Source organism: Lathyrus oleraceus, chromosome 5, assembly GCF_024323335.1.
Source record: "Lathyrus oleraceus cultivar Zhongwan6 chromosome 5, CAAS_Psat_ZW6_1.0, whole genome shotgun sequence".
In the NCBI taxonomy this organism is placed as follows: Eukaryota; Viridiplantae; Streptophyta; class Magnoliopsida; order Fabales; family Fabaceae; genus Lathyrus; species Lathyrus oleraceus.
In genome coordinates this window covers 614,029,033-614,050,707 of record NC_066583.1, presented here as the reverse complement: position 1 = coordinate 614,050,707, position 21,675 = coordinate 614,029,033, and the positions used below count along the sequence as shown (strand labels likewise).

General features: G+C 32.5%; 1 protein-coding gene across 1 annotated transcript; it reads left to right on the top strand.

Moving 5' to 3' along the window:
- Positions 1-964: 964 nt before the first annotated feature.
- On the top strand, positions 965-14,284 carry LOC127087062 (uncharacterized). The gene is made up of 15 exons (XM_051027909.1): positions 965-1,124; positions 1,973-2,078; positions 2,234-2,342; positions 2,442-2,573; positions 5,213-5,317; positions 5,837-5,920; positions 6,017-6,132; positions 6,327-6,428; positions 6,518-6,631; positions 6,749-6,805; positions 6,897-6,963; positions 7,095-7,148; positions 12,595-12,672; positions 13,771-13,806; positions 13,992-14,284. The coding sequence occupies exons 2-15, from the start codon at positions 2,059-2,061 to the stop codon at positions 14,091-14,093; spliced, it is 1,176 nt and encodes a 391-aa protein (XP_050883866.1). The 5' UTR covers positions 965-1,124; positions 1,973-2,058; the 3' UTR covers positions 14,094-14,284.
- Positions 14,285-21,675: the final 7,391 nt, after the last annotated feature.

Genomic DNA, 21,675 nt, shown 5'->3' with positions numbered 1-21,675 from the left:
TATCTTTTCAATATTATTAATTAAAAACGATTTTGTAAAACCCTTCATAATTTTTTTTTTTTTATATTATAATTATTATATTTTTTAATACGTGTAAAAAATAAAAACGATTTATAATAGAAAATGGAAGGAGTAGAATATTGGATAATAGCATTTTTCATTGATGAATTAACCTATTAAAAAAACATTTGATTCGAGTAAATGCAAGAAAATTTAGTTGAAGAAATTAATACTACCTATTTTACTATGTTGATTTTTGGAACATGCTGGAAATGAAGTAAACAAAAAATGAAAAGATTAAAATACCTATCAATTTTAATTTGAAAATTAAAGTGATAAGAAATTAAAGAATTAAGATATGAAATATAATTTAAAAGACTAAAATGTCAAATATTTATAATTTATAATTTAAAAGATTAAAACAAAATAAAAAAACTTAAGGAACCAAAATATAATATTGATTTTTTCAAATTTAAGTGAAGACATTTTTTTATGAAATCAAAATTGCATGAAGAAGTAGCAACACAGAGAATAAGAGTTAACACCTCTTTGATGGAGAGGAGGAAGCTTAATCATATGACTAACTACCTAAATCTTCTAATATATTTACTTTTTAAATGAATAAATTAAAAATTTAACAATTTATACTCCAAAAGTTTAATAATCTTATTAAAACTAATAATTTTAGTTCAATATTTAATTAAGAATGCACATTCCGCCATATCATATTGATATTTTAAAAATAATTTAAATAATTTAATATATTAATGATTTTTTTATTGAAGGATCATGTAAATATTTTTTTAGTATGTATTTCTTTCAATTATATATATTTTTAAATAGTTAAACGGAATAAAATAGTTAAGATATTTATTTTTCAGAAAAGTTCAAGGACACGTGTCCCCCGCGTGGCACACTTTTATAGGCCATCAGAAAAACAAGTCAAGAGGGTAGTTTAGTATTTTCCACTTCTGCAACGCACTTCTGAACAACGGTCAAGCATGAGTAGAATGGTCTTGTGAAATTCTCTTCAAAGTATATAATCGCTGGCTCTCTCTTCAATCAATCGAGATCGAACAACAACGAACTTCAACTTCAACCATAGCGTTACTTCAATCGAATCGGTAAGTTCAATTCAAACTTTCGTTTTCGTTTTCGTTTTCACGAAGTTGTAAATTTAGTTTTCTGCTGTAATTTATGGAATCGCTTAAATTCAGTTATTGTGTGTTGTTCGAATGAATTACAGGTTTTCGTTTAGTTAGATTCTGTAAATGATAGGATTAATTGTAATGTAGTTGTGAAATTGAGGAGTTTTCTTTTTCAATTGTAATTTAACACTTTCAATTTCAGTTGATTCTTCTAGTGGATTTTTCTTTTCTCTTTTGGGGAAAACTGTTCTAATGACCATGTGTTTCTATTTGGCTATGCGTGACTGATTTTGAAGTAATTGATTATAGAAAAATTGATTATGTCTATACTTGAGTTGAAAGTAATAAAGTGGTTTATGTTTGAATACCTTCATGTAAAATTTGAATAATAAATTTGAGTTTAAAAATCAATTTTAGAATCAAAAGCTGCAATTTCTAGTTTGAAGTTATAATCAATTCTGGAGGCAAAATCAATTTTGCCTAAGAGAAAAAAGTCAAAATAGATTCTAGATCTCTAGAATCAATTTTGACTCCTCCAAAAAGTGGAATAAAACATACACTAAGTTTTGACTTGTGACACGGTTTTAGAGTGAAAAGCAAGTAGTTAAGTATTATGGTAATGGACTTGAATCTTTGAGGGCATGCATTTTTAGTTTGGATTAGTTTATAAGTCCTTGTAAACTTATAGATGATTATATTAAACTATGGAGCTTATGAAAGTTGAAAGGCTGAAGCTAATATTGAAAATTCATACAAATGCACATCCTACCTGGCTACTATTCTATTTGTGTATTAAACGCGGTCTTTCCTTTGATTGTTGAAAGGTGGCATATTTGCTTCAGAGTTGGCATAAGGATATCATTTTCAGAGTGACAATTATCCCGACTTGATTTTGCTAGATACCGACTGCATGAGAATAATGCAGCGCAGGTAAGAAGAAAATTCTATTTTAGCTCAAAAGAGAAATAATTCATTTCTTTGTTTTATATCTTAATATAAATACTTAATTTCTCTTTTACTTAACACTTGTTCTCCGTGTCCATTCAATCAAAATGACTGAACTTGGTTTACTATTTCTTCTCTAGTGCATTTAAAAGATCAAATGATAGTACTCGGATTATCATCACAGCAATTATGGGAATTTCCTTTGGAATTTTTATTGGTATTTCAATTTCATCTGTCCATTTGAGTAAGGTAAAATTTACAACTATTAATCTCTTCAATGTTGTACCTGGTACTTATCATCCTTATGAAACTCCCCTTCATTTACCCGGGTGACTATATATTTTGCAGATTAGCTTACTTTCAGGTGTAAAGAGTTCTTTTGATGTACCTATGACTGAAATAGGCATAGCGCATACTATTTTTGACGGATCTTCTGGAACCAAAAATATTGAAGCCCTAAGGTCTGCTACTTTACCAAAGGTAAATCACCATGCTTATTCTTTAGATGGATTCACATTCGCGCACTAATATTCTCAGAAAAGTAAAGCTGCATATTTTGGTCAATAATTATAATTATATTCCAAGAGAACATCCTTTGATTGTTAGCACAAATATAATAAGTGAAAATTAAACTGTTAAAGGTTGAATTTGATCTTTGTTTCTTTATTTTCAGAATATGCTCTATAGTCATTTCTTGGTCATGGTTTTATCTTTCATAAGACACGTTGGAATATTTTGTGTTAATGATCTTTCTCGGGGGCTATTGGCTGTGGGTTGGAAATATCTCAAACTCAAACAGCTAAACCTTCTTTTCTAATAAGATTTTAAGGTGTACAAATTGAAGTGTCAGATGATATTTTATTCAATAAACGTTTGTTTATACTTTTGTATTTTGAAATTTATTTGTGGTTGATTTTTTGTGATCTTGTTCTATAATTGATCATACATAGATAGGATATAAAACATATCAAATAGAAAAATAATCATAACCTCAATTCCAGAAAGAATGTAAACGTCTGCATGTATGTCGAAAAAGTATATAATCATAGGCTTTTAGTCTAACTTGGATGTTTTTAAAAGAATACTGATTAGGTGCTAGCATTCACGTTTTATCAACTATAAAACTTGTCATGAAATAGACTACTATTGAACTGATTATTTTCTAGATGTGTGTTGAACAACAATTTGGTGCAGATGTTTAGGAATCAGGAGCTTCTCAACTTTGAAATCTATCATATACTCATTGTTATTAACAAACTATGCTGAACAAAGTAGTACTTAAAAAATATTAAAAAATTAATTGCTTAAGCAATCTAATAGGCCTTAACATCGACTTTGTCTAGATCTTTAACATTCATAAACCAACCCTTTTCCTAGAGATCTTTTGAAATACCTCAAGATTTGGACCACTACATCTCTCTTAAGAATTGTGGTGGGTTTGGGCCTAACTCAACCTTACAAAACCCGGCTTGCAAGGTGAACATTGCCCCACTTATAAACATATAATCAAGCCATATATTGTCTGATGTGAGACTCTTTAACACCCCCATACCCAGGATTGGACACATGGAACATGGACATAAATGGTGGGTGGTCTGATAGCATATGGAACATGGACATAAATAGAGGAACCCTGATAGCATGTGGCCCAACGGATTTTAAACGAGACTATGATACTATCTTAAGAATTGTGGTTGAGCCTAACTCAACCTTACAAAACTGGCTTGTAAGGTGAGAATTGCCCCCACTTATAAACATATATGATCAGACCATATATTGTCTGATGTGAGACTCTTTAACAATCTCAATGACTATTACGTGAACAAAACACTTACAACAAAGACCTAGTCATAGTAAGATAATTTAACTTCTCAACGAGTCTTTTATATCTACCAAGATCTAAAAAAAAAGCCCCTTGATCCGACACAATACTTACAACAAAGACCTAGTCATAGTAAGGTAACTCAACTTCTCAACCAGTCTTTGATATCTAGCAGGATCTAAAAATGACCCCTTGATCCAACATAAGTTTGACATTAGGATCCAACTAGTCTCCTCTAAAATGTCAACTGCATAATTGAGCATCCCTTTCTTTTACTGATCTACTTCATTCTTTAGGAAATATTTCAGGTAGCCCGAGTCCTTAGTTTGAAAGTTCTAAAACAAATATTTCAGGTTATTTCCTTTAGTAACAATATCATCCACATAAACAATATAAAGCATTGATTAGTAGAGAGTGTCTATAAAACATTGAATGGTCATCTTCGGTGCGCATAGTGCCAAAATCCTAAAGAACAGAACAAAATTTGCCAAACCATGCTTTAGGACTTGTTTGAGGCCGTATAAGACTTTGCGTAACCTGCAAACACAGCCACCAAATTTCCCCTGAGCAATGAATCCAAGTGGTTTCTCCATGTAGATTTCCTTAGCTAAGTCACCATGAAAGTAGGAAGTTTTGATATCCAACTGACCGAGAGGCCAACTTTACATGTAGCTGCCAGAGATAGGAAAAGACAAATCAACGCCATCTTTGCAACCAGGAAAAAGTGTCACCATAATTCATAGAAAAAAATATGAGTATGGCTTTTAGCTACAAGGTGGGCTTTCAAGCAATCAACATGACCATGTAGGCCTACCTTGATTGCGACTACCCATCGATGACGATAGCCAAGTATAAGTTTCGCTGGAGGAGAAGGATCGAAAGTTCTTGTCTGGTTAGAATCTAGTTTGTCATCTCAACATTCATAGCCCCACAGTAAATCAAATTCAAGTCAACCTTATCTCTATCCTATAGATCGCCATCTCATCAATCATAGCCGGCTGGAAATAAAATTCAAATCAGCCTTATCTCTACCCTATCATGTAGTATCTACAATATAATATCTCAACGTATCTTAACAGATACTAAGAGGCTCAACAGGCTTGTAGATGATCATTAGGGACTGTCAATTTTTTTTAAGGTTAAGGTACTTTTTTTAATTATTTCTCGTATTCATTTTTGTTGCATTGCAGCTATAGCTTTCAAATAGCATGTAATCATATCATAATATAACTATTCTTGCTTTAGATGAGTAGCATTTTATTATATCAAATCTGATTTGAAACTGCTACTTTCACAGATTAATGTTTCATCAAATCCTCGTGGAGCTGAATTACTTCCCCCAGGAATTGTTGTATCAGAATCTGATCTTTATTTGCGCCGACTATGGGGTGATCCTAGTGAAGTATATGACAAAAACAGTTATTTACTATACAAGAAATTATCTGTGGCTTATAGTTTTTACTTTTTATCTGTACACGACTACTTATATGATAGAATTCTAAAATTGAATAAAAACCCCACACCACATGTACTCATTCTGTGATGTCAGTCTGTCTCATTTGCATGTGTTGTCTATGGTTTGTAATGCAAGGCACTTGAGTTTGTGTGTGTTGTCTATAAATCACATGTCGAGTCTGTCACAGAAAAACAGAGAGCCATGCTTACCTTTTTATTTCTTCCTTTTTCATACTTCAACTTAGTTGAAAAGGATATACCAAAACTATTTCCCATGATGCACGGCCAAATTGGCTAGAGATGTGCACTAATCTCATTTCTGTCTTCATGCAGCTTTTATGCATGCGTGATTGCATATGAGTGTGTTAGGAGATATGCATGTCGATAAGTTGTTGTGTTGATATGGATAGCACTTACATGCCTTTTCTTTTTCGCAAATCTTACCACAAAACCATGAATTCTGCAGGACCTAAAGAAAAAGCCAAAGTATTTACTTACATTCACAGTTGGTTATGATCAGAGGCATAATATTGATGCTGCACTGAAAAAGGTTAAGAGATAGACTACATTAATATATTTCAATTTATTTGTATACTTACTATTTACTATTTTCTCTAGAAGTACTGACTATAAAATTGTTCTGTAGTTTTCTGATGATTTTGCAATTTTGCTCTTTCATTATGATGGTCGAACTAGTGAATGGGATCAATTTGAGTGGTCAAAGAATGCAATCCATGTTAGTGTAAAGAAACAAACAAAATGGTATAACTTTTTTCTGTCCTTATTTGCACATAGCATGTAGAATTCATTTGCAAAATATTGGGAATGAGAAGGCAATTGTTTTTGTTCACATTTAATATGGAATTCTTAAAAGTGCTGATCGTTGTCAGGAATGATGATTTTACTGCATCACTCCCTTACTTTTCTTCACCCTGTTCTAATTTTATGTTATACAGGTGGTATGCTAAAAGGTTTCTGCACCCGGACATAGTATCAGCTTTTGAATATATTTTAATATGGGATGAAGATCTTGGAGTGGAACACTTCGACGGGGACAAGTATGACTTTCATGTGTTTAGTCTGCTTAAGTGTATGTACATTATATGCAATTTTTGGTTTGATTAATTTACCAAATTCTAATCTCTAGGTATATGAATTTAGTCATAAAACACGGTTTAGAGATCTCTCAACCTGGTATTGAGCCCAATAACGGATTGACATGGGAGATGACAAAGAGGAGGGGTGACAGAGAAGTTCACACGTATTACTTCGGCCTTCCTATCTTTCTAATTTTAAGCATTGATGTAATATGGTGTTTTTTTTCATAGTTCAAATGTTCTCTTAAATCTTAAAACACTTATGTTGAGTTGGCATATAGGGTTACTCAAGAGAGACCAGGATGGTGTAGTGATCCACATCTGCCTCCGTGTGCTGCGTATGCTCTCTCTTTCACCCTTGATATATCATTATGAAGTCTTTCTTTTCTGTCTATGCAGTTAACGTTATTATTTCTTCTGTTATTTTAGATTTGTGGAAATTATGGCCCCTGCTTTTTCTCGGGAAGCATGGCGATGTGTGTGGCATATGATTCAGGTATATTTCATTTTCCATGTCCCACATTATGGTTATTGTAATATAACTGAATGAATAGCTAAACTTTCTTTTGTGTGATACATACAAACTTTTTAATCACCTTAATGAACTTTCCAAATATATGCTTGTAGAATGATCTAGTGCATGGGTGGGGATTGGACTTTGCCCTCAGAAGATGTGTGGAGGTGAGGAGATTCTATTATCTATTTCTTCTTACCCGTTCATAAAGCTGGGACTTTTATCATTTCATTAGCCTTGTTAATAGCTTGGTATGCTTCAATTGGTGATGTCTGGCTTCAGATGCTGAGCTCATAATCTCAATAAAATTATATTATCCAAGCATAACTTTTTTTTAATTTTCTGTTCATAATAATGATTTTGGCTTCTGTTTTTTCATAAATTACTATATAGATTATCGGTATTATGGTCAATTGTAAATTCTCAAAATGCATTTGATGGTTTCATTTATTGTTGATATGGAATAATCAATACAGAATCAAATGATTCTGTTTGTAGAGCTCATTAAGGATTATGATTAATGTAATTAATTAGCTATTATTTCCTGTTCTTTTCTGTAATTAGAATTAGCATTCATGGGAAATTAATTCCCCTGATTCTTAGGTCAGATTTCTCTTTCAAATCCTGCCTTATGCAGTCTATAAATACAGCATATGTAATTCTCATAAAACATAAGGAAATATACAATATATTTCTACATGGTATCAGAGCACGATCTGAACCATCCCTAACCTAGCGCCGCCAAACTATGGAGGATCCCAAATCTGATGAATCGCTCAAAGTGGAGACTGGATCATTTCCGACCAGTTCACACGAAGGGCTCACTCACCTCATCACAGGCCATAAATTAAATGGTCAAAACTATACCCAATGGGTAAGGTCAGTCAAGATCTTCCTCGAAGGAAAAGGAAGGGAAGGCTACACAACGGGGGATTCTAAATGTCCCGAAAAAGGAGACAAAAACTTTCAGAAATGGAAACTTGAGAACAGCCAAGTAATGTCATGGCTGCTCAATACCATGACAAACGAAATTGGTGAAAATTTCATGTTCTATGACACTGCAAAAGAGATATGGGATGCAGTGAAGGAAACATACTCAAATGTTGACAATACATCTGTCATATTTGAGATTAAAAGTATTCTTCATGACCTTCGACAGGGAGAATCTTCTGTTACCGAGTATTTTAATATACTTAACAAACACTGGCAGCAACTCGACATATATGAAGAGGTTACATGGTGTTGTACAGAAGATCAAAAGAAATATAAGGAGCTGGTGGAAAAAGATAGGATTTACAAGTTCCTATTAGGGCTAAACAAGGACCTAGATGAAGTTCGTGGAAGGATCCTTGGAACCAAACCACTTCTCAAAATTCGAGAAGCCTTTTCAGAAGTGAGAAGGGAAGAAAGCAGGAAGAAAATCATGTTGGGAACACCTAGCTCAGTTCTGTACAGCGAGAGCTCTGCAATGGCAGCAAGAGGGAATCAACCTCGGCCACCACAAAAGAAAACCCGCCCCTGGTGTGAACACTGCAAGAGACCAGGCCACACAAAGGAAACATGTTGGATCATACATGGAAAACCTTCAGAGACCAAATTTTTCAAAGGCAAGGAGGGAAGAGGTAACACAGCATTTAACAATCAAGAAGCTGAGGTATACTCTAACTCATCTCTTTTTAGCAAAGAACAAATGGAGGCTCTTCAAAAACTCCTTCAGCAAACCATGTTAACTGTAGAAAAAGGTGGTACTGCTGTAGTGGCTCAAAGAGGTAATTACTTACATGCTCTAAACACTAGTAAGGAAAAAATAAAATCATGGATTGTTGACTCAGGGGCTTCAGATCACATGACTGGAGATTTTACTTTGTTTAGTAGTTATTCTCCATGTCCCTATAACTATAATGTTCGAATAGCTGATGGTACACATTCTAAGGTCATGGGTAAAGGATCAATTATCATTTCATCAAATATTACACTTGACTCTGTTTTGTATGTGCCTAAACTGGATTGTAACTTGCTGTCTATTAGCAAGATTACAAGAGATTTGAAATGTGTTACTAAATTCTTCCCTAACTTGTGTGAATTTCAGACTTTGGAGTCGGGGAAGACGATTGGCAATGCTGAAGAGTGTGCTGGACTCTACCTCCTTCAAGTGGAAAAATCAGAAGAAAAACTCAAGAATAATTGTCATGTTGCAGCTGCAGTTTCAAGTGATAATAATCCTGTAATGATGTGGCACTACAGATTAGGCCACCCAAATTTCATATACTTGGAAAAAATGTTTCCCTCTTTATTCAATAAAAACAAGGAACATTTTCAGTGTGAAATTTGCCAATTGTCTAAACATACTCGAAACCATTACTCACCCCAATCTTATAAACCCTCAAAACCTTTTTCATTAATTCATAGTGATGTATGGGGACCATCACGAGTCCACAACATTACAGGCTCGAGATGGTTTGTCACCTTTATTGATGATCACACACGTGTTACCTGGGTGTTTCTAATGAAGGAAAAATCAGAAGTAGGGAGAATATTTGAAATTTATCATAAGATGGTACAAACACAATTCCAAAGCAATATTCAGATACTCAGAACTGACAATGGCCGTGAGTATTACAACCTTGCTCTAAGTTCCTATCTTCAAAAGGTTGGAATTGTTCACCAAAGCTCGTGTGTGGACACTCCCCAACAAAATGGAGTTGCGGAAAGGAAGAATAGACACCTTTTGGAAGTGACTAGATCAATCATGTTAGCCACAAATGTCCCACAACACTTTTGGGGAGAAGCTGTCCTTTCAGCAACTCACCTTATAAATCGAACACACTCCCGTATCCTTAACTTTAAGACCCCACTCTCCACACTTCAAAACCTATTTCCAACCAGCAAAATCTTTTCCTCTATTCCATTAAAAATATTTGGATGCTCAACTTTTGTCCATAACCTCAACCCTCACCGAAGCAAATTAGACCCAAAATCCATCAAATGCATTTTTCTTGGTTACTCTCCTCACCAAAAGGGATATAGGTGTTACTCTCCCCATACCAAAAAATTTTACCACACTATGGATGTAACCTTCTTTGAAAATCAACCCTATTACACCAAAACTGGTATTCAGGGGGAGCATATAGAAAATTCAGAATACCAACTTTTGCCTCTTGAACTAACCGAACATGACAAAATCATACCAAACCAAACCGGCAACACTCAATCAGCTGAACCTATGCCTACACCAGCTGAAAAATTACCAGACCAGACCTCAAACATTCAGCCGAGTGAAAGGACAACAGAAGTTGTGACGGAAACAGAACCAATTATAGTTTCAACCACATCTCAACAGGATTGTGATCCAAAAACAGGCAAGTGGAAGGGTTTTTGTTATAAAAGGAAGGAGGTAGAGTCAAGCAAAGCTCCAATGCAAGGCCATGAGTCAAACCAGACTCTAGAAAATGAAGTTCCCACAGGTAATATTCTTCCTAACTCTAAACATGTTGATACAATAGATATTGATATTCCTATTGCTATGAGAAAAGGGGTTAGAACTTGCACTAAACACCCTATTGAAAAATATATCTCCTATGGAAAACTATCACAAAGTTACAGGTCCTTTGTAGCAGCTGTTGACAACTTAGAAATTCCAAATAATATTCAAGAAGCATTGCAGAAACCTGAATGGGCAGCAGCTGTAACAGAAGAAGTTCAAGCACTTGTAAGAAATGACACATGGGAGATCACTGCTATACCAGAAGGGAAGAAAGCAGTAGGATGCAAGTGGATATTTTCAATTAAACACAATGCTGATGGGAGTATAAACAGGTACAAAGCTCGGTTGGTTGCAAAGGGGTTCACACAATCATATGGGGTGGATTATGAGGAGACTTTTGCACCTGTTGCGAAGCTCAATTCTGTCCGGGTTCTACTATCTTTGGCAGCAAATCTAGATTGGCCCCTACACCAACTAGACATAAAGAATGCATTTCTAAATGGAGAGTTAGAAGAAGAGGTATATATGCAAATTCCTCCGGGACTTGAATCACCTGGAACCGCCAACATGGTGTGTCGACTTTGCAAATCTCTATATGGCCTCAAACAATCACCAAGGGCATGGTTTGATAGACTAACAAAAGTTGTCAAGCAAGATGGTTTTGTTCAATGTCAAACAGACCATACCATGTTTGTCAAGCACTCTTTGGATGGGAAGATAGCTTTGTTTATTGTCTATGTTGATGATATCGTTATTACGGGAGACGATGATGAACAAGTCAACCAGTTAAAGAAACTTCTAGCAAAAGAATTTGAAGTCAAAGACTTGGGACAACTCAAGTATTTTCTAGGGATGGAAATTGCACGAACAAAGAATGGTATTTCAGTTTCTCAAAGGAAGTACACTCTGGATTTACTTCAAGAAACAGGTATGCTTGGATGCAAAGCTGCCAATACTCCCATAGAACAAGTAAAAAGGAGTGAAGATGAGAATGTACTGGCTAATAAAGATAGATATCAAAGTCTAGTCGGAAAACTAATCTATCTAACTCACACCAGACCAGACATTGGTTTTGCTGTAAGCATGGCTAGTCGTTATATGTCAAATCCAACTGAAACTGACATGAGAAATGTGAACAGAATTCTCCAGTACCTGAAAGGTACGCCAGGCCGAGGACTTTATTTTCAAAAGAACTCAAACAGAGGCATTGAAGTCTACACCGATTCTGATTGGGCAGGATGTTTATCTGACAGGAAATCAACTACAGGCTACTGCACATTTGTATGGGGTAATATGGTAACTTGGAGAAGCAAGAAACAATCTGTTGTGGCTAGGAGTAGCGCAGAAGCAGAATTCAGAGCTATGTCACAAGGTATTTGTGAAGGAATTTGGCTTAAGCGAATGCTAGATGAGATCAAAATTCCTACCAATCACCCCATGAAGATATTATGTGATAACAAGGCTGCTATTAGCATTGCTAAGAACCCGGTACAGCATGATAGAACAAAGCATGTGGAGATAGACCGACACTTCATCAAGGAGAAAATTGATCATGAAATTATAAGTGTTAATCATATTCCATCATGCCAGCAAACTGCAGACATTCTAACAAAAGCCCTTCCAAGGAACATATACGAGAATATCAGATCCAATCTGGGTATGATAGACATCTACCACCCAGATTGAGGGGGAGTATGGAATAATCAATACAGAATCAAATGATTCTGTTTGTACAGCTCATTAAGGATTATGATTAATGTAATTAATTAGCTATTATTTCCTGTTCTTTTCTGTAATTAGAATTAGCATTCATGGGAAATTAATTCCCCTGATTCTTAGGTCAGATTTCTCTTTCAAATCCTGCCTTATGCAGTCTATAAATATAGCATATGTAATTCTCATAAAACATAAGGAAATATACAATATATTTCTACAGTTGAGTTAGTCAAAGAGGCTTCCAGAATGTTATGTTTTTTGCCCTTTTCATTTTTATAAATCTTCCACAGGCTATTTCTGTGTGGAATCTGTATATTTTTGCTCAATCAATTACATGAAATCTTCTTAAAACATGAAAATTGATTTAATTAACCTTGCTTTAATCTGAAGGAATCTGTTTTTCCTATTTTTAGCCGCCAGCGCATGAAAAAATTGGTGTAATTGATTCTCAATGGATTATTCATCAAGTAATTCCTTCTCTCGGGAACCAGGTAAGACATCATTGGCTTATAAAATATTAATGGCCACTTACTTCTTTTGAGGGTAACATTCTAAACTGAGAGATTTTATGTATATGCATGTATGCGTTGTTGTTGGGATTATATGTGGGCTATGCTTGGTTAATAAGGTGGAATAACTTTACTGCCTATTTTTTCCACCTAAGATTCAAATTGAGACCTTAATGAGAAACCAAACTCTTTACTATTTGGACCAACATGTGTTGGCAATTAAAGTATATTTTCACATAGCAAAGTCTACATTAAAGATATCTGGATTGCGTTGTTCCAACTCCCAAGTATTTTTTTTTATTTTGTTTAAATTTTCCTCTTTATCTTTTCCACCTACTTAACCAAGCATAGCTGTGGTATTAGAACTGTAGAAGTTGATTCTAGTAGAGGTTTCAATGAGTTCATGCTGGCTGGAGGTTGAACTATGATGAAATTGTTTTTTAATGTTTCTTTTGGGATAGGTGGGCTTCCTATTATAATTTGGTTACAGGTTTTGGTTTTTGTTAGTAGACGATAGCTTTTTCTGGTATTGATTTAATTAGGCTTTTCTTCTGCTTTTCAATTTGATGGGGGAAGAGTGGGGGTTGCATTTAGTTCTTGTTTAGATAAACAACTTAATTAAGCACTTATAATGAACATATTTATGTATAAACTATTCCTATCTATGACAAAATAAATAAATTATGACAAGCTATTTTCATATAAGTTGAATTGTTTTCATAAGTTATCTTAAATAGTTTATTGAAATATGCTAAAAACAGTTCATGAACGTGTTATAAGCCATTTCTGTAAGCTCTCGTAAGCAGTCTTGCATGAGATTATACTAATAAGCCCTTGAAGAAAAATGAAAAGGTGAATATGACAACTACTAAAGTAATGCTGATCCTTTTTCTTATTTAAACTAATGAGTTTATTCATATACATTGTTGAAGAACATAGCATATGTTTTCCAGTTAAAGAATTTTATCATTTTTGTGAACAAAATGTAAAAATAGTTGCTTCTACTCGCCATAACAGTTCATTTGTGCCTTATTTTATTTTGAAAGTTTTTTTGTATTCACTTTATCATATAATTTTCAGGGACAGTCCGAAAATGGAGAAGATCCACGTGCAGCGGTATGTGTATTTCCAGTTTAACAATGTTATTTGCAGTTTTTTGGCTCACAAACATCTTTCTGAGAGTACTATTTTTTTCTGAATCGGCAACACTCAAATGTTGTGTTTTTTTGTGATTTTTGGTGCTAAATGTTGTGCTTTCTTTTATGAACAAATATTATACTTTTGTCCTACACAACTTTTAGGTCAGAGCGAGATGCAGAAACGAATGGGGCCAGTTTCAAGCCCGGCTAAGCAATGCTGACAAAGAGCATCTCAAAGAACTTAAACGGAGTGGGAAGGTTTGATACACAGATGCATTTTCCTATTGTACATGTTTAAAATACACTCAGGGGGCTTTTGTTGTGTATTGCTTTCTCCCCTCTCTGAGTATAATTTTTGGTATACAGAGAGCACCTTTTATTTTTTTATTTCCTATTTTTTATGTTATAAATGATAACAATCATCAATCTAATTACTATCAGATTCAAAGTTTTAAGGGGATAGTGGAGTTGAAAAAAAGTCTTAGAACCAAACCAATTTTTACTTTATTGGAACCAGTTTGAATTAATTTTAATAGTCTGGTTTAGATTAATGGGTTCATTGAAACAATTTAATTCGATTACAGATACATAGCAGGTTTGTTGGTTGTTGACTCACCTTAAATGGGTGGGGTTGGCGGGCAGGTTGGTCCATGAAAACAATGGACTTAAGATTTTCAACGTTTCTCATTTACTCCCTTCGTCCTACCAAACTTTTTCAATGAGATCCCAATCATCAACTTGGATGAGATGGTAGGGTGAACTGGAGTGTGGGTGGGATGGAGGAAGTATAATTTATATTAATAATACATCTCAATTTTATTATTAAAATGTTAAGGTCGAGTACTATTATTCTTTATAAGAAAGAATTTTTTTTTTTACGTTTATTAAGAAATATATTTATTAAGAAATATAATTAAATTTATTAATTTTTTTTAATTTTATATGAGATAGATAACATAATTAATAATATATCTTCAATTAAATTCAAAAAAAAATTAAAAGACTTTCGCATATAACTTTATGGAGTCTGAGGGACTCCATCGGAGAGACTATGAATTTCTCTTTTATCATTTTAAGAAAATCCGATTGGAGGGACTATGAGTTTGTCTTTAGTATCATTTTAAGAAAATCCAATGACATTTGTAGGATGGCATTAATGTCACTATTATTAATGATAATCTTCTGTAATTTATTTTCAGGTTTTGATTTTGGATAAATTCAAATCGATGTAAATAAAAACTGAAAACTGATTAAAAAAATCAAAAACTGAAAGAAAAAAAATATAATTGAATGTTTTTGGGTAGCTGATTTACATCCTTAATATATTAAAACACAATACTTGACACTACATTGAAGCCTAATTTTTATCACATCCAGCCTAAACCCTTCTTAGGATTGGATTGGCTAATCCCTTACCTTTACGACATGGCTTTTATACTTGCAATCCTTTCCATTTAATTTTGCCCATTTTTTCTTAATTGATTAGGGACGTCTATCCACGTTTTTTTTAAGCTTAATTATTTATGGTTTTGAGTTAGTTTGGACTTATTATTAAAATATTTAATTTAATTATACTATTTAATATTACTATGGATATATTTATTATTTAATTATATTTATTATATTTTTAATTAATTTATGACTCAATTATGTGATATTTATTAAATTTTTAATTGAATAATAAAAATTAAGAACTGATTTAGAAATTTTAAGTTAAAATATAATATATTTTATTTTAAAATAATAAAAAACTAAGAACTGATTTAAAATTTTAAGTTGAAACAAAATATATTTTAAAATTATTGTATGTTTAAATTATTTTAAAAAATAAGTGATAAACTAATTATTAAATAATTCATCTCTAATATGGTTGGACATTTGATTTTTTGCACAATCATTCCGAAAATTATTTTTAAAGATTATAATTGCTACACACAATAACAACAATAATTTAGTGGAGGCAGCAACATAAATTTAGCGAGCACAAAAATAAAATTATTGAATTATATACTAAATAAACAGTATAAGTAAAATGTCATTACTAAGACCTATTAATGGATTTGTAAAATAGAAGGATCAATCAATTCAACGTTTTGAATAAAAATGTCTTTAATTGAGAAAAAAGATATGATAACTTTAAATAAATAAATATAGAATTTTGAATGAAATATTTTTTTTTCTCAACCACTTAATCTCTTTCTCTTTCCAAAAAATTGTGATTTAATTATTAATCATGATTCCATCTAATTATCATCTCTTTACTCTATTAGTTCAATGAACAAAAATTGCTGAAGTTTACATTTGTTATCTTCTCTCCCCATTTTTTTGAATCAAACGCTTCACTTCTTCTCTATTTTAAAGTCTGCATGTTTTCAATTATATTTTTGGAATTTTATTTTTGTTAATTTTATTTTGTCAAATTGGAGAATGGAAATAAGTTATTGAACCAGGTGATTAATCATGTATTGGTCAGACCAGCAATGTTTCAATGGATGATTTTCTTAAACATCCAAAAATGAATATTTTTAAGTTCTTCAATGTCTTAAGGTAATATTTTATCTTTGAGTTTAATTGAAATACATTGACAGAGTAAAGATATTTTACACTGTCAGTTAATCACAGTCATTGATTTTTTTAAAGAAGTTTGACTTTTTCTATAATTATAGGTAAAGTAATCCAAACGGATGATTATGATGTATTAACAGTATAAATTTTTTTACACTAACAATGCATAACAATTAATATCTTTATTTTTAGGATCTATATGTATAACTCCAATTTCATCATTTAGATGTATAAAACAAATCAATTATTATCGGATAGATATGTATTTGCACAATAGGTGTTTATCGTAGTTGTTCTTGCTAAAAACAATTGACTTCGACCACACCAAGAAATGGTACTATCAAGTATGTACCAAATGTGTAAAGACTCTATGTACAAAAAGTGGGGATTTATATTTTTGTGAAAATTGTGTCAGATAAATATTTATGATTTTTTTACTTACAAGATTGGACCAAAAAGTTATTTAACTCTGTTGATAATAAATACTAGACTTATTATATGGGATGAGACTATAATGATGCACAAATATTACTTTCAAGATGTTGACAATTTTTTTCTAGAGATATTCTTAAATCTTCCAATTCTAATAGTAAAATTCTCTTAGGAGGTAGAGATATTCTTAAATCTTCCAATTCTAATAGTAAAATTCTCTTAGGAGGTAAAGTAGTGGTTATGGGTGGTGATTTTAGATAAATCCTCTCTTTTATATCCAAGGAACAAGAAAAATATTGTACATGTCAGGATTAATTCATCTTATTTATAGGATTTTTGTCAAGTAATAACATTAACTAAGAACACGAGGTTTCAAACTGGATCGTCGGATTTTACAAATGAAACAATTTTTAGATTGGTCGTTGAGTATTGGAGAAGGAAAAATTGGTGAGAATAATGATGGAGACTTAAACACTAAAATTATAGATGATATGATCATAAAAAATTCAGGCGACTACATTGCTTCTATAGTTAGTGATAATTATCCATCTTTCTTTGAGGATTTTCATGATCCTTCGTGTTTTTAAGATAAGGCTATTTTGACATCAAAGAATGATGTTGTTGAACTCATAAATGATTACATATTATCTTTGATTTATGGTGAAGTTAAAATATATTTGAGTTTTGATACACCATGTGAACAAAGCGAAATTCTTGATGGTCCATATAATATTCTTACTCTTAAATTATTGAATACCATCAAAGCCCCGGGCCTACCAAATGATGAATTGAAATTAAGGGTTGGTGTACGTCTTATGCTACTCAGAAGTATTGATCGATCATCAGGATTATGTAATGGCATGCGTCTCATTATATCTCTTTCTTTTGCAATGACAATAAATAAGAGTCAAGGTCGATCTCTTAAACATGTTGGAATCTACCTTCCACGATTTGTTTTTACCAATGGTCACCTATATGTTACAATTTTTAGAGTTACTCCACAAGCTGGTTTAAAACTTCTTATCAATGACGATAATGGTAATGTCATTAATAAGAATTCAAATGTTGTTTACAAGGAGGTCTTCTAAAATATGAACTACATACTTACCAATTCTATGCTAAACTATTATCAAGTTTGATTTTTTTTATTTAATAAATTATTTTATACCGTTAATTGATTGATTCTACTATCAAATGATATTAAGATGGTTAAAAAATTCTTATTTTAATACTTTTATATCTCAATATATAAATAAATATATAAATTTCATTAATTTATGTCATGTTTACTTTTTTAAACACGGGTGGATATAGGGATGTTAATTTGACCAATTTTCATAGGGGTATCCGCAAAAATGATCCATAATGGATAGGGTAAAAATCCACAAAATAGGTATGGGTATGAGCTCCAACAGTTACCCATTATGCAGGCATGGACACAGGTACGGATACCTTAGTACTCAATCCGTCTCATATCCGCACTATATATATTTATATATTTTTATTATTATAAACACTTGTATGTTTATCAATTTTATTGAATGCATCTATATTAAACTTGTACGCATATTTAAGTATTTGTTTATTTCTTAACTTTACAATAATGTAATTGATTTTTTTTAATGTCGTGAAAATCTTAAAATGACATGATAAATTATAATTGATCGATAATGTTTTATTAAAAATGTGGATAAACGGGTACGTATATGAGTACTTAGCTACCCATATGATACGGACACAGGTACAAATGGTGGTGCCCACACATGTATGAGCTCCGATACGATGATTTTTTAAAATTGCGGGTATGAGAACGTGTACTATGGTATCATGATCAAACCATACTCATTGTCATCCCTTGGTAAATATAGGGGTTACCATTTCGAAAGATTTTGCTCAGCGTTACCTATTGTTTAAGTTTGTTTAAATTACTATTTTAATTCACATTTAACCTGAGTTATATGTTATTATCAATGTTATAAGAAGTTTTACATTCTCTTTAATATTTTTCTTTTTTCTTTCAAGACGGGATGATGAATTTTTTCTATATTTTTGTTCAATTACAAGGAAAGTTAGAGAAGGATAATTTATTTACATATCCTATTTAGATTTTGAGATTTTTTTTTGATATATTTCTATTGTACCAATGAAATATGTAATTTTTTGTTTGAAGATATGAATATATAGATTTTTGTTATTTTTAGATATTCATAATTTTGCTATAAAAAAATACAATACCTATCCATAATTTGTCTCGTGCATCGCACAAGTAGAAATACTAGTTGCTTTAAAAAATTAGATACTTCCATTCTAATCTTTATTATGTATTTTCGTTCTAATCTTTATTATTATTTAAGAATTTAGATTCAGGTGTTGATTTATCATATGTAAGATATATTATACATATTTTAAAAAAAATATATATGAACAATAATAACATAAAATAAATAACTATTTAGAAGAAAATACTCAGAACCAATTCAAAAGAATATTTAAATTTAGAAGACTTCATAAGTAAGTTTACCAAAAGAAAATGTTCACAATTCTTTTTTTGAATAGTGATATATTGTCATTTTATTTAATGAGTATGATTACACATATTTTTAAACTAATTAAACTGGTAATATGCCAGTACTATTAGACTGAATATTTTATCTTAGATTTGAGTTTATAATCTCGCAATTATGTGTAAGTTTATGATGATGATTATCATTTTGTTTATAAATTTTTATTAAAATTATTGAATGACTGGAAAAAAAACTGGTTATATTTTAAAATTAAACTCTTAAAAATATTATATACTATCTTTGACTCTGTTTAAATAATTATTATCTATAAAACTATATACTACTTTTGACCTCAATTCTAAATTTTCATAAGAAAAAAACTTCTTGAATATGAAATTTCAATTTTAATATTCAATATTTTTATTATTATTTAAATATTATTTATTAATATTATTAATTTGTATAAAATGAATCTATCTCATAAATACACAAAAGTGTACCAGCAAACATGTTTTTTTTAACCGAATAGCACATAGATGAGATGATAAAGGATCTCTTTCACCTTAACCAAATGTTATGGGTTAGAATCTATCTTTACGCGTGCAACGCTATTAATTTTTTTGAGGAAAGAGTTTAGGCTCATTATAGTCCTCCCTGACTCAGAGGGATTAGTCTTTGCAGTTGTGCGTATAGGATATCTGATTTCTACTAGAAAAAAAAAGGTCTTTTTAAATTAATGAAAAGGTTTAAAGCTATAAAAATTACATTTCTATACAAAGCTCAAAACACATCCTCTGGCATTGCTAACTTTAACATACTACTTGTTCCGTTCAAGAACAAAAAATGGATGTAGTTGGAGAACTGATGATCTTGAGTGGTGATGCTGATCTCCTTTACAGCGGTGCAGGGTGGAACCGCGTAGTTAACACTCTAATGCCCAAGTTAAATCAAGATTCAAGATGAGTGTAGTGAAAAGTGGAGATCAAATAATGTACTTTTCCCTTAGCGTGTGAATCGATTTTTATACCTTAGGTCGTGTGGAGTGGATTTGAGATGAATTAGACCTTGGTAATTTTGGCCTCTGACCGGTCCATAACAGTTGCCCCCAAGACTTTGTCGGGCACTAAAGGATCCGGGGAAAGTCTTAAGTGATGTTGGTCGGCCTCCAAGATGTTCTCCAATGTGAAATAGAACTAAAACGTTTGGAATTAGTTGAGAAAGTAGTGGGGAACAATCACATTAAATGCAGACCCATCATTGAAATGTTTCATAGTCTTCTTCTGATACGTGTGGTGATATGACTAGCTAAGGCAAAACATAGTTTATAATGTACTAGAGTGCACTTGAGTTTGCGTGTATCCATGAGTAGAAATCTTGTTGTTGATCATGTAATTTCTCTCTCTAGTTGGACCGAATTCTTCAATTGCACCTAACTATAAACATGAGGAATTTAGTGTTTGGGAGTTTTTTGCAACCCTTGACATTCAAACTTACGGTCACTTTCTAAGGAACGTCTTCGTTCTCTCTTCTCAGAGAGTATTAATCAAAGCGAGCTCTAGTGCTTTGCTAAAAGTCTTTGCCTTTCTTCCTCTTCTCTTACTTCATTAATCTCACATAACCAGGTACCATTCTAAACTTAAGATTCTATCATCGGCATTTTTTGTTTTCTAGTTAGGATGAGTGATAGTACGGTTGACCTAGTGAGCAGTTCTGAAGGAGAAACTCTGTCTGACGCTATAATGGGGACATCCCTTGATTCTCATCTCCCTTCTCTCAATTGCAACCACCTGGAACCAAAAATCATCCCTTTATTTGATGATTCTGACTCAGAAAGGGTATTTGGGAATTGCTTGGAAGAAGGAACTTCTTCATCCGACTCATTAGAAGCTTTTTTTTATTAAATGTTGGCGAAGAAGTTAGTCACACCGAGGTCCATTTTCCCCGTTGCATCTTAACCGAGGAGGAGATACAGGCCAATCAACAGAGGATAAAACACGCAAAGGATTATATTTAGCTTCGTCTGAGGACCGATAACTGCAAACCCAACGACTTTCAGGTGAAGGCCCACTTGGACTTCTAAGTCGGTTGGATGTATAGAAGCTTGACTGGGTGGATGCAGAAGTAATAGACACTCAATTTGTTCTGAGCATTGGGGCTACCATAACTATTGTTGGAATTGTGGTCGACGGTCCTTTGGAATAGGGATGACAATGGGCAGGGTTTGGGCATGGTACTATAATACCCATCCCCATACCCGCAATTAAAAAAAATCCCCGTGCCCGAGCCCATGCCCGCTTGGGTGCCAAAGTTAGCATCCGTACCCGTGCTATGGGTATGTAAGTACC